Raw genomic sequence first — 14,762 nt, forward strand, 5'->3', positions numbered from 1 at the left:
AGGTCACATGGAGCGACTTTGTGAGTGCAGTGGGTCCGCTCGCAGCTGGGGTGTCTGATCGTCCGGGAACAAAGGCCTCAGTGTCTGTGATAGTGCCGAGCCCCAGCCATCAGCAAGCAGGCCAATAGACTTCTGCCTGGCTGAGCTGTCAGTCCTCGCTGTCCTGCTGGCCTACAGACTACAATACAGAGAGGAACACATGCAAGAGTACTGCAACAGCAAAATTGATTACTCAAAAACAGGTGAATGGATTTACTTCAAACTTGGTGAGAATATTATTTGGCTAGATACCTGGAGGTGATTAGATTTTGAAGTGGTTTGGTCAAAGGTCAAGGTTAGAGCATCATGGTCCAAAAAAACACCTATTTTGTATATCTCAACAACCAAGAAGCACTAAAGGGACTGTTAACCCAGATCTTAAATAGTATGGCCCTTACTATTAAAGAAAAACTCTGTAAGTAGAAAAAATACAATTTACTTTTGCATTAATGGGAAGTTAGACAGATCTGGGTCCTCAACAGACAGAGTTCATGCAGGAGGTCCATCTGAGAAGGACCCAGATCTGTGTAACTTTCCATCAATGCAAACGTAAATGATATTTTTTCTGCTTTCAGAGTTTTCCTTTATTAGTCAATACCATACTATTTAGGATCCGGGTTAACAGTTTAGTGCCATGACCGGGATTTTCTACTGGCTAGAAGTAACCAAGAGGCATGTGTGTGTGATGGAAAAAGATCATTTCATGTTTAAGCCATGTGCTAGCTAAGTCAAAATTGGAAAGACATAAAAACCAGGCCTTGGGTTGGTGTCTAACTGGTGAACCACTGCCTGCTGTTACATCTTTTCATATGATAACACAATAATGAAAGATGCTAGCTTTTACAGGATGTACTAGCAGGAACAAAATAAGTGCAGAGAACACAGTGATGCCGCAAAGCTCATCCTGACATGAAATGTTTGTGAATGCAAGCCTGAAACATACACTTAAAAAATGACTCATTGGATGAACTAAATTCAATTATGTGCAGGATTTCTATCTCATAAATATATGTAGGCCCAACTAAAAAACATCACATCCATGTAAGATTATTTAATTCAATTTAGTTGGGACTATATATATTTATGAGATGGAAATCCACTCCAAAGAGTCAGTTTTTTGAGTGAGAAATATTAGCAAAGTAGTAAAGCAGCCAAAACATGTCTAAGGAAGTCATTAACATGACAAACATGGTGGGAATATCTAGAGGTGGAATAGTTTGGTCAATGCTCAAGGACAACATGGTCTCAAAAACAGTGTTTTTTTTTTTTTTTTTCTCAATAGCCAAGAAGCCTCGACAGATCAAACATGGGAATGTTACTTGGATAGATATCTAGAGGTGATTATCAAAGGTTAACCCCAAGGAACGTATGATCCAAAGAAGACTTTCTTTTTATATATCTAAACAAACAAGATGCCTAGATGGATTATCTAAAATATATATTTGTCAGCAAAATGTTAGAGATTGAGTGGCATGAAAATGTCCTAACGTAGGCACACACAAGTCATTCGATGAAGTCATACATGGTCAAAATCACCATTACAGACACGTGTATATTTACTTGTACATTTATATAATGGCGTGAAGAGCACACAGGACATCAGCCCTATGATGCATTTCATTTCATGAATGTTTTGCCCCAGTGATTATTTGGTTTAAAACCTACAAAACCCTTCTTGTTTCTGCTAAAGCCATGTGTAGAATGTAGTATTTAGATTTAATCCTGAAATCTACCCTGTAGGACAGTCTACACTCTATCCTTTTGACACTCTTTCTATCTTCACAGATAGCTGATCAGCTTCCCTGGATTTCGCTGACCACACCACTTTGTTTTGCCTGAAGATGGAAACACTGGAGTCGGAGCTGACCTGCCCAATCTGTCTGGAGCTCTTCGAGGACCCACTGCTTTTGCCCTGCGCTCACAGCCTTTGTTTCAACTGCGCTCATCGTATCCTCGTCTCCCACTGCACCCCCAGCGAGCCAGTTCAGTCCATCAGCGCCTTTCAGTGCCCGACCTGCCGCTATGTCATCACCCTCAACCAGAGGGGCCTAGAGGGACTCAAACGCAACGTTACTCTGCAGAACATTATCGACCGCTACCAGAAAGCATCTCTAAGTGGACCTAACTCTCCTAACGAGACTCGCCGCGAGCGAGCCAGCCCTGAAAGCAAAGCCATGTCGTCTCCCGGTGAGCGGGTACAGTGTCAGTTCTGCGAGCAGGACCCTCCGCAGGACGCCGTGAAGACCTGCATTACGTGTGAGGTGTCCTACTGCGACGAGTGCCTCAAGGCCACACATCCCAACAAGAAGCCTTTCACGGGCCATCGTTTAATTGAGCCCATGCTGGACTCCAATCTGAGAGGACTCATGTGTCTGGAGCACGAGGACGAAAAGGTTAACATGTACTGCGTGACAGACGAACAATTGATCTGCGCACTGTGTAAGCTGGTTGGACGTCACCGCGACCATCAAGTAGCAGCTCTCGGGGACCGATACGATAAACTCAAGGTAAGAAACGCTCTGTCGCTGGAGGAATGCTGACCGAGCCACGGAATGTTCTGAAAAGAATGTCGGCGCACCAAAACCACAGCTGATTTCTGCATTTGTTTGAATCTGCTTGGCTTACACATTATTCCTCGCATGTTCACATTTTAGTAAGTTGATGACTTGCAAGATGTTGGAAACAAATTTAGTCATTTAGTCAGCAACGCTTGATTCAGAGTTAATGAAATAGACCTGTGCAAATTATCTTAATTTTTAAGGTAAGCAGCAGTGGAATATATTTTTAGAGGGTAATAAATGCAAATAAAGAGAACTGAACATGCTCACGACTGAACACAAGGTTACGTCTGCATAGATGTTCCAGATTGAGGTGTAGGTTTACAGACATAGATGATTGACAAAAATATATACAAAAAAATCTGACATTGCTTACTGCAGCAATCATTTTGTTGAAAACTTGTTATAACTTAATTTTAACTGGGGCAAACACTGACCGATCCCCTGCATGCAGATATTCTGAGACTGCTGTTTCACATTCAAATATGTACAGTGGTGTGCAAATGTTTTAGGCATATTTAATGTCTTAAATTAAAAAAAAAAAAAATTATAAGCATTCAACATATTATGGGTCTAAATGTGTGACACCATTGAACTTAATTTATTTTGGGTAATTTCCTGCAATTCATTCAACCGGTGATTTTCAAAGTGTGGGCTGCAACCCTTTGTCAATGTACTGCAAGTGGGCCATGACAGGTCATTAAATTTAAATAAATAAAAACACATTTCAATTACCCAATAGAAATTTAATAAAAAATTGCCCAAAAATGTTTAAGTAAGAAAACATATATATATATATATATATATATATATATATATATATATATATATATATATATATATATATATATATATATATATATATATATATATATATATATATATATATATATATATATATATATATATATATATATATATATATATATATATATATATATATATATATATATATAGTTTAGGTTTCACAGTGAGAAATGGTATTCCTAAATTTGGGAATAGCTGCATTGCAGTAATTAAGACTACATTTATGACAGTAAATGTGCATTATTAGAATGCAGTGCATGTGCAAAATAAGTAACTGAAATGTCACAAATGTGATGACAGCCATAGCTTTCATACTTTTGGGTAAAGCCGAACTGGTCACTTTCTGAAGATGTGCACACATTAATAAGAAATGAGAAGATGCTATTAGCTGGAACACATTAAAAGGTGGCAGGCTGCAGCCGTCTCTTTTTAGACATGAATAAGCTCTCACTAGAATACTGACATTTAGTGTTTAGAGTCAGTGTGACACCAACATGTGCTAACGGGGCTTTATTTTTACCTGAAGCCATCAAATATGGCCATTGGCTATTGTGAAGACTTTGCACAGACGTCTGTCTGTGCTCAACATAAGTCCAGTCGTATTACTGCCAGAGTCTTCAAATTCTCTGGGAACATTCTTGGGACACAGACCTTGGACAAGTTCAAAGATGGCTAACCTTGACGTATTTTAAGAGTTTAAAAGTCGCATTCTGTTCCTGATGTTAGCATGGTCACTTCCTGGTGTCACTAGCTGGTAACTTTGCTTTGTTTTTTTTGGCGAAACACCTTTAACACCTTTATCATATATTATCTAAAAACTAGCAAGAAAGAAACACTTCTAAAACTAGAAATGCTGTTTTTGTAACCTGATAATGCCTGTGGAGTGATTACAAGACATCTAGCAGATGTTAGCGTGGTCACTTCCTGGTCTAGCTAGCTGCTAACCACTTATTTTTTGTTTGTTTAAATATAACCTTTTTGTCATATTATGTAAAGGCTAGTGAGAAATAAACACTTCTAATACTGGAAATGCTGTTCTTGTAGCCCAATAACACCTCTGAAGTGATTTAGAAGACATTTCGCTGATGTTAGCGTGCACGCTAACTTCTGCTAACTCAAAGCTAACTTGTTTAAAGCGCTTAAATGTAAATAATGATTATGAGTGATTGTCTGATTGAGGGGTTTTATTGACCATGTAAAAATGGTAAGACAGTAGCATCTTAATAATTAATTTAAATAATAAATGTAAAAAATTTTTATATATATATATATATATATATATATATATATATATATATATATATATATATATATATACACACACACATATACTTTTCAATGGGATACCAATTAAACAGCTGGAAATTATGAAGAAGACGCTGCTCATACGGCCGAGGATATTGTAGCATTGCGTTATATTTAATTGTTTTATCAGACATGAACTGGACATTTACTGTGATATTTGTGAAATGATGAGATAGTTTAACACTATGTAAGCACTGTGGGATAATCCAAAAGGTACAGAATGTGCCTTTAACTCTGCAAGTTTTTCAATTCAGTGCCTGTTTGTCCTGAAGTGCACTCAGAACCTCATGAAAGCAAATTAAAATTACAGTCATTTGTGTTTGTGCACGCACTCAGAACTCACCTCGTGCCTATTTCTTTCTTGCACAATGTTTGGTCACAGCAGCACTGTGGATGCAGCAGCACTGTTTTGCATCACTGTGGCGAGCTCGCTTAGAACACTGTCCTTAATCTGAGTCGTCTTTGTTTGATCATGCTGTCATTGTGCAGAAATATCCTGGACGCTTTCTCTGTGATGGGGGTGACCCTTCACACCAGGTGATCAGCAACATTTTCCTCAATTCCACATTCAGGGATGGTCGTATTCCACAGAATAGTTTGAACATTGATTTTATCTCACTGATATCCAAAGGAGCAAAAGTAATGAATGTGAATTAAATATGTTCCACTGTATTTATGTCACATATCTGCAAACTGTTTAAAGCAACAATGTGTAGGGTTTAGTGTCTTCTAGTGGTGGGATTGTAGATTGCATTGTGCAATTGTCAGTCACGATTTTGTTTCCCTTCATGTTTTTGCTAATTTGGAGACAGGGATTCATGCTCCCTTGCCTTCTACTGTAATAACGTGTGATCTTACATTTCACAAAAATGAGCTTTCTCAAACTTGTTAGTCTGCACTAGCAATGAGTAGACAGTGTCTAATTGAGCAACCACTGATTCTTTTTCCTTTGTCTCCCAACCGCACTGCAAAATGCGAAAGACGGAGCAAGTATGTCCCTATTGGGCTACTGTACCAACATTGTAGTGCAATATGGTGGCCTCCATGAATGGGCCCGCTTTCATGAAGATATGAAAGCCTCGGCCGAAGCTTATGAAAACAAATGGATTGGTTGCTGCAAGGAATTAGATGCTATTTTTACCCAAAGCCAAAATATGGCCATCAGGTATTACGAAGGCCTTGTGTCGATACGTCCATCTGTCTGTGCACAAGTCCAATCCTATTACTGCCAGGGTCTTCAAATTCAAAGGGAACATTCTTGGACAAGTTTAAAGATGGCTAACCTTGACCTTTTTTAAGAGGTCAAAAGGCCACATTCTTTCCTATTTTTATGCTAATATGGTCGAGGGTATTTTAGCATTGTGTTCTATTTTTTAAATAGATTGATATTTCATATTTTTGATGTATTTTGTGTGGGTGCTTTTTTGTTACTATGTTGGGAGTTTTTCCTTCCCACTGTTGTCTCTGTGCTTACTCTAGGGGTTGGTAAGGTTAGACCTTACTTCTGCATTTGCACCTGAGGCAGCTTTGTTGTGATTTGGCACTATGTAAATAAAATAAAATTAAATCAAATTAAATTATTTCTTACTACTTTTTAGTCTTTATTTTACTTTGTCTTTTATCTGTTTCATTGCCTGTTGTAATTTTATTGTTATCTTTAATTCATTTAGTTATGATTGGTGTTGTGAAGGTGTCGTGACACGGACCCACAACAGGGGGCGTTAATGAAGGGACAATGGAATAGCCAAAAAGTAACAATTTAATGTTGTGAAGGTGCACAACGTAGTACAGACAAATACAAATATGCGGAATATCAATCTGACACAAGGTGACGTGTGGCAGGCTCGAAGATAGGAGACATCCGGTGCGAGAAGAGCCGGATCCCACACAGCTTCCACCACCAACGGAGCTGAAGAACACCGGAGCCGCCAAGCCCTGCGCCCCAGGTGGCCACTGTCTTCAGCAGTCAGACCCGGAACTGCTGGCAGAGAACAGAAACAGTTCTTGGATGAGTGTGAGTTCGCACACTCAGTAATCCCACAGACTGTATACAGTTAGGAGGGAGAACCTCCACCTCCGAATCACACACTCGTGCAGCTCCCGAGATAACCACTTATCTGGGTGGGGTGGGAGGCGAAGCCGTCGCAGTCCACACCAAACGCCAACTCAGCAGACAGGGTATCCGTCCCAGGAAAACGGCTGCAAAAGAGATCAGACTAATGCTCGAATTAAGGTTCAGCAGAGAATTACCTGTATGGTAGAAGATTTCTCGGCGGGGAGGTGGAGTTGCAGTCCGGCCTTTATGGTGGTGGTGATGTGGATGAGTGACAGCTGGTGCTGATCACGAGTGACAGCTGTCACTCCCGGTTGCTATGACGCCCTCTCGTGCTTGAAGCCCGCACTTCAAGCAGGGCGCCATCTGGTGGTGGTGGGCCAGCAGTACCTCCTCTTCAGCAGCCCACACAACAATTGCGGTTAAGTTGGTGCCCATTTTTTAAAATTATGTACAGCACTTTGGTCGACTGCTGTCGTTTTAAACGTGCTTTATAAATAAAGGTTGAGTTGAGTATGTTGTGTGAACTCACCAAGACAAATTCCAATCAACCTTCTTGATATAGATTGGTTGTCTGAGACAAAGTCAGAGAGGCGAGATTGAGATGGTTTGGACATGTGCAGAGGAGGGACCCAGGGTATATAGGGAGAAGGATGCTGAGGATGGAGCCACCAGGCAGGAGGAGAAGAGGGAGGCCAAAGAGGAGGTTTATGGATGTGCTGAAGGAGGACATGCAGGTGGTTGGTGTGTCAGAGGAAGATACAGAGGACAGGGTGAGATGGAAACAATTGATCTGCTGTGGCGACCCCTAACGGGAACAACCGAAAGACAAAGAAGAAAAAGAAGAAGTCTGCCTGGGTGGTTGCCATCCAGAGATTAATGTGGTTCTGTATTGTGATGGCTGTGGTGACATGTGGTACCAGTGCAGGCTCCCAGACCTGACCTGAATAAGTCCAGTTTAAACAAGTCGGGAAACCTCAGCGAGGCACTAAATCCAATGGGACTGAGTGTTCCGGTTTGAGGTTTTGAGTTGAACTGGGAACAAAATCTGTTCAGCAAGTACAGCAACGACAACATCACTGTGATTACATACATACACTGTGTGTCACACCTCAAAACAGCAAGGTCATTGCCACGGCAACCAGTGTGCCAGGCTTAGTTGGTCCACCATGCACTGTCAACATACTTGTCCAATGTGAATTTTGGACAGTAACTCAAAGTTCCTACTTTTTTTGGAATCAATTCCATGACCTTCTTGCTGTGAGGCATCAGTGCTAACCACTAAACCACCATGCTGCCCTGCACTTTTATTATAAACATTTATCTTATTATTGGAGTTTATTTTTTTTAATGCTCTGACCCCAGGGAAAGCTCTGTATAAATAATAACTATTATTATTAATGAATGCTTGATATTTCTTTATGCAAGTTGCATCAGAGCATAAGTTGCATAACCTCCAAAAGCAGAAATCAAGCCTGTGACTTATACTCCAGAAAATATGTTAATATCTCAGTAAAGATCACAGAGAATGTGCATGACTGTACAAATACAGTTATGCTTAGATCCAGCCGAGTCTGCGAAGCTGTTTGCCACTGACTGAGATTTGCACTCTAATGTTCTCTGGTGAACACGTTATTTTTTTGTTTTGCTTTTCAGCGGTTTTGAAATCATCATTCGCCAAAATGTGTTTTTGTTATGTGTCGACGCGGATTGAGGAGCGAACCTGCGTCAGACAGGACCCAGCGCTAAAAATAACCAGAAAGCGGTTCCAAACAAAAACTATTTATTATACACCTGTGTTTAAAAGTGTAAAAACATAAAAAACAACGTCCCTCTGGTGGAGTGATCCGCGGCTCGCTCTCCAGCGCCCGTAAGGATTAAAGCCGGTGCTCCTGGACTTCCTACCACCGCCAAACACCCCCCAGGTGGACACGACAAACTGATTCTCTGTGAAGCAAAGAGACGGTGAGGTAAATCAACAGATACAACTATATCTTCCAATAAACTCACGCTGCCAGCAACACACTCAGGTCAGTGTCCTTTTTTTACTTTATGCAAATGAGCAGCCTCTCACCACAGGTGGAGGATCACTTATCCTTCACGCCACAGCAGTGAGAAGCAAACTACGCAATTCTCTTTACAATTCCAGTACACTGTAACAAAACACCAAGTTACTATCAACAAATACTTAAACACTTAATTACCTTTCGTGTGTGCTGACAGCATGTGTCCTCACCCCTCCCCGCTTCACGGGCTCGATGTGTCAAACCCAGGCGCGGTCCTCAGCGTCTCACAAACGAACGTCACAAGGTCGAGTTCCCGGCAGTTCTGCTTGAATCACACATGACTTAAATGCAGAACGCCATCCAATTATCTGCTTCAGCTGCAAGTCGTCCAGGTTGCACGTGAGCACCAAGAACAGGTGCTTTCCATGATGTTGATGAGGGTGAAGACTCTTCAGCCAGCACCTTCTTCACAGACAAATCAGCCCTCATGCCACCTGGAGAGCAAAGAAAAGAAAAGAACACCAAAACATCCAGCCACGCCCCCCCCAACACACAACAGTTTTTGTATGATGTGATTGCTAATGTTGGTGCCATTTGGCACTGGGACACAATCTGTGCCACAAATTCAGCAGCTTACTTTGGTGCTGCTGGATGACTGTAATCAGCATCACATTGAAGGCAGAATGGGTTTTGATGGTTCAGAGGACAGGATACAGGTGGCACGCAGCTGAGCTCATTTTTTAGTTTTCGTCAAACATGTTCAAACTAGGACAGTGTTTACAATTTAGCAGAAAAGTCCATCTTTTCAAAGTGGGTTTGTGTGCAGGCTGTTTGTATCACTGCTGTGAAATCGTCCTTGTTTGCCATGAAATTCTATTTATCTTTCCATACATCCATTTCTTCCTCTGCCAGGAAGGTTATTCTGCCCACTCTCTGCTTCATGTTATAAAATATCTCCTCATTATATTTTATGAGCGTAAAATTTGGTGTGAACTTAATGGGGGATTTTGAAATTGAGACTTCCAGTTAGTGAGCCTCTCGCTCGTGTGTTTGGTGTCATTAGAAACACCCGCTCAGCTGTAAGATTTCCAGGGAGTGAAATGACCACTGGATGCGAATTCCACGCCTTATCGGAAAGTAATTTTGTTGTTGTTGTTAACCCACAAGGAATAAGGAGGAGTACTGCAGTGGGGTGAATATCGATCTGAAGCCCCGGTCACATGGCACGAACGTAGGACACTGAAGCCAAAATGAAACAAGAAATCTGGACTCACATTGACTTTCAGAGACATAATTTAACCATGGTCCAGCTTCGTTCCTGTACGAATACCAACGACAACTTCAAGTCATCTGTATTCCGTTTTGCTTTCTGTCTTGACGGTTTCTCATCGTTTGCATAGTTCCCGTACCATCAGCGTTCCGTTTGACTGTCATCCAACTTCGTCCAACCTCCCAAGTCCGACGTCTTGCACGAACATTGTACACACAAACGGCTGTGCGCACATCAATCAAGCGACCGTGCACTACAGGCACAGCCGTCTTTGGCGCACAGCCTCTCCGGCCAAAGATGGCATGCGAACAGGCGTTTGTGTGTGTGTGTGTGTGTATACATTGTTCAGGCAAGATGTCGGACTTGGAAGGTTGGACGAAGTTGGACAACTGTCAAACGGAACGCTGACGGTACGGGAATTATGCAAATGATGAGGAACCGTCAAGACAGAAAGCAAAACAGAATACGGATGACTTGAAGTTGTTGTCAGGATTCATACAGGAACGAAGCTGGACGACAGTTAAATGATGTCAATGAAAGCCAACGTAAGTCCAGATTTATTGTTTAGTTTTGGCTTCAGTGTCCTTCGTTAGTGCCGTGTGACCGGGGCTCCGTTGCTGGGAAAGCTCAGTTACCAAAATACCAACATTCTGGGTGCAATGAACATCTTTTCACTATTATTTGAGTTTTCTGTGCGACTGGCATTGTTATTCAAGCATTGAAAAGGCTATTCCTACTGCCACACAACTCTAACCACACACAAGAAAGTTTCTTGACAGTTCTTGTTATTGAAAGAAACCGCGTCTCTCTAACCGGACAGAATTGTCGCATCATCACGCATGCGCGTAGGCGCTGTCTGTTTAGCGGGATCTTGAAAATGTCCCATTGCAACATATGCATTTTTATTTTAAAAAAATGCTGCAATAGTTAATATGTAACAAATTGTAACGTCATGTACAGTATTTTCTGGATTATAAGTCATACATGTTAATAAATGCCTCTTGAAGAGGAAGTAGAGAAGCTTGAATCTTCGACTGGACTGGGTTGCTTGACGTGAGGACGTTTCGCTTCAAATCACAGAAGCTTCCTCAGCGAAACGTCCTCACGTCAAGCAACCCAGTCCAGTCTAAGATTCAAGCTTCTCTACTATGGAAACCACCTGGACAACTGAGAGCCTACACAGAAACATCTTGAAGAGGAACAAAGCATATATAAGTCGCACCTTTTTCTGTATTATCAGCTTTTTAATTTGGGAGTTTTTACATTTTTGCAGTATACTTTTTATTTTTGGCACTTATTCTTTTATTACTTGAGTTTATTTTGTTCAATGCTTTGTTTCCTGTGAAAGTCCTCTAACAATAGGAATTATAATTACTATTATTAATAACAAAAATGTGATATTCACTCATCTTCAACCGCTTAGTCCAATTAATGGTCGCAGGGGGGCTGGAGCCTATCCCAGCAGTGAGTGTGAGTGTGTACACCCTAGACAGGACGCCAGTCTGTCGCAGGGCCACATATAGACAAACAAACACATTCACACCCACACACCTACGGACAATTTAAAGTTTCCAATCCACCTAACTTGCGCATCTTTGGATGTGGGAGGAAGCCAGAGCACCCGGAGAGAACCCATGCAAACATGGGGAGAACACACAAACTCCACACAGAAAGGCCACAGTTGGGACTCGATCCCATGACCTTCTCACTGTGAGGTGACAGCCATGCTGCCAAGGTGTGATATTTTTTCAGTAAATACGTCGCACCGGAGTACAAGTCGCAGGGCCTCCCAAACTAGTAAACCGTAACTTAAATTCCAGAAAGCATGGTAACTGATTTTGGAACAACTGTAAACATAGTCATAATTGGAACATAAATTGTTGTGAAAGTGTCGTGACACGGACCCACAACAGGGGGTGTTAATGAACGAACAATGGATAAGCCAAAAGTAACAATTTAATGTTGTGAATCGCACAACGACGTACAGACAATAACAATATGGTGGACTGTCAATCATACACCAGGTGACGTGTGGGCAGGCTCGACGATAGAAGACGCCTGGCGAGAGAAGAGCTGGATCCCCACACAGCTTCCACCACCAACGGAGCTGAAGAACACCGGAGCCGCCAAGCCCTGCGCCCCAGGTGGCCGCTGTCTTCAGCAGTCAGACCCGGTACTGCTGGCAGAAAACGGAGACAGTCCTGATGAGTGTGAGTTCGCACACTCAGTAATCCCACAGTCAGTGTTTAATTAGGAGGGAGCACCTCCACCTCCAATCACACACTCGTGCAGCTCCTGTTTCACCACTTATCTGGTTTGGGGTGTGAGGCGAAGCTGTCGCTGATCACACCAAACGCCAATCCCACAGATAAGGACACACCAGGAAAACGGCTGCAAAGAAGTTCAGATTAATACTCAATGTTTTGAGTCAGCAGAGAAAATTACCTGAATGGTAGCTGATTTCTCGGCGGGGAGGTGGAGTTGCAGTCCGGCCTTTATGGTGGTGGTGATGAGTAGTGGATGAGTGACAGCTGGTATGGATGATGTGTGACAGCTGTCACTCCTGGTCGCTCCGACGCCCTCTCATGCTTGAAGCCCGCACTTCAAGCAGGGCGCCATCTTGTGGTGGTGGGCCAGCAGTACCTCCTCTTCGGCGGCCCACACAACAATAAATTATAAGCCACGTAAAATTTTATGTTGTTTATTTGTTTGTGTATTTACTCATTTGTATCTTTAACCAAGCAGTGCTGAATTTGATGGGCACCATACCGAGACTTTGGAAATGAAAGAACAAAAAAAAAAAAAAAAAAGACGCTAACTTCAAGCTACATTGTCACTTCAAAACCATACGTATGTGGAGAGAGAATGAAGAAGTGTCTGCTTTGGCTACATTCATCCCAAATCATTTTAGCAGGGTTTTGTGGATTTGTGACCATGTTATTAAGTTTTACCTAGTCCACCACTGTTAAACAATCAGAAGATAATGATGTACTTCTCTGTTTTTGTAAACTTCTGTGTTAAAACAGATTTCTCTCTTGCCGAACTTATTCAGTGCATACTTCACTCAAGCATCTCCCTCTCAACTTTCCTTTGTGACTGCAATCATACAACCACAATTCCAATGAAGTTGGGACATTGTGTGAAATGTAAATAAAAAACAGAATACAATGATTTGCAAATCCTCTTCAACCTGTATTCAACTGAATACGCCACAAAGACAAGATGTTTAATGTTCAAACTGGTAGAATTTTTTGTTTTTGTTCAACTATTTGCTCATTTTGAAATGGATGTCTGCAACACATTTCAAAAAAGATGGGACAGGGGCAACAAAAGACTGGGAAAGTTGATGGATTCTCAAAGAACACCTGTTTGGAACATTCCACAGGTGAATAGGTTAATTGGAAACAGGTGAGTGTCATGATTGGGTATAAAAGGAGCATCCCTAAAAGGCTCAGTCGTTGCAGGCATCCATTTCAAAATGAGCAAATATTTGCACAAAAACAAAGTTTATCAGTTTGAACATTAAATATCTTGTCTTTGTGGTGTATTCAATTGAATATAGGTTGAAGAGGATTTGCAAATCATTGTATTCTGTTTTTATGTACATTTTACACAATGTCCCAACTTCATTGGAATTGGAGTTGTACATAATCCTTTTTGCACATTTTGTTCTGCAAGATGACCGTGTTATTGCAGTTTTAGAACACAGTCATTGTGACTCAGTGATTAGCACATTTTTGTGGGGAAACAGTCTGTTCCTCTCACTGACAGCCACACCTGCTCCTAATCCATCATCAGTCCAGCATTCATTCGCCATCCAACAGGTGGCAAGCACATTCACAGGATATTACTTAGGCAAACAACGTTGCTTTTTCAATTGATCTGGTACATCAAAGTTTACCAGATGTGAAGGTTTGTCCTCATTACATGTTGTTTTAATTTGGTGAATTACAAGATGATATCATTTATTGTTTCTGTGTTACTGTCAGAAACAGGAGGGGATGGATTCATTTTTCTGTTTGTTCATGCATTATATTTTAAAGGCTTATCAAAGCCTAGAATAATCTAAATGAAACATATTTTAAATAATTACTTATCAAAACATATATATTTTTTAAAAACCCACAAAAAAAACAGCACTGATTAATCATGCATCCAGTGATTAATGTTCCCAAGCAGTCCTAAATTATTTATGAAGTCCTGGGTAACACATGGCCTGCAGAACAATAGGCTGTGCTTACTAAAATTTGTCATGAAGAACTGAGATGTCATGTGTTTCACATCCTCTTTGAAATTTAAAAACATTAATTCATCTGTTCTTGTTTAAATCCAAAGCCGAACAATATGGAAATGTTAGTCAGTAGCTCTGAAACATGTCAAGGTTCTTGCCTGTGTGACAGGTCTTTTAATATAAAAAGGAATAATTAAGTGGATGTAATTTAATTTAAACTGAAGACACCACTGATTAATGACACATACAACAAGGTCAAATGAATTAGAATACAAATGTTTAGTCACATATGTGAAAAATAATTTTCACTTTGTTTAAAAAAATACGGAAACAATAATAGTAACATTCTTAAATTAACTGTTTAAATTAAATTTAGAAAATTGTGCAATAAAATCCTGTGTCATTGGATGAACATTACTTAATTGCAACTTCACAGGCTTTTTTAATTGTCTTTTGTTTCATCTAAATATATACAATGGGGCAAAAAAGTATT

At 40.8% G+C, this 14,762-nt stretch overlaps 1 protein-coding gene across 5 annotated transcripts in view; it reads left to right on the forward strand.

Annotated features, from left to right (window-relative positions):
* The window catches only part of mid1 (midline 1), a 96,960-nt gene that overhangs the window by 61,722 nt on the left and 20,476 nt on the right, over positions 1–14,762 (forward strand). For all 5 annotated transcript variants that reach the window (XM_034186442.1, XM_034186443.1, XM_034186444.1 and 2 more), the window contains exon 2: positions 1,825–2,546. In XM_034186442.1, the coding sequence (XP_034042333.1) occupies positions 1,881–2,546 (666 nt within the window). In that variant the 5' untranslated portion in view covers positions 1,825–1,880. The remainder of the gene's footprint in view (positions 1–1,824; positions 2,547–14,762) is intronic.

Source organism: Thalassophryne amazonica, chromosome 14 (assembly GCF_902500255.1).
Source record: "Thalassophryne amazonica chromosome 14, fThaAma1.1, whole genome shotgun sequence".
Lineage (NCBI taxonomy): Eukaryota > Metazoa > Chordata > Actinopteri > Batrachoidiformes > Batrachoididae > Thalassophryne > Thalassophryne amazonica.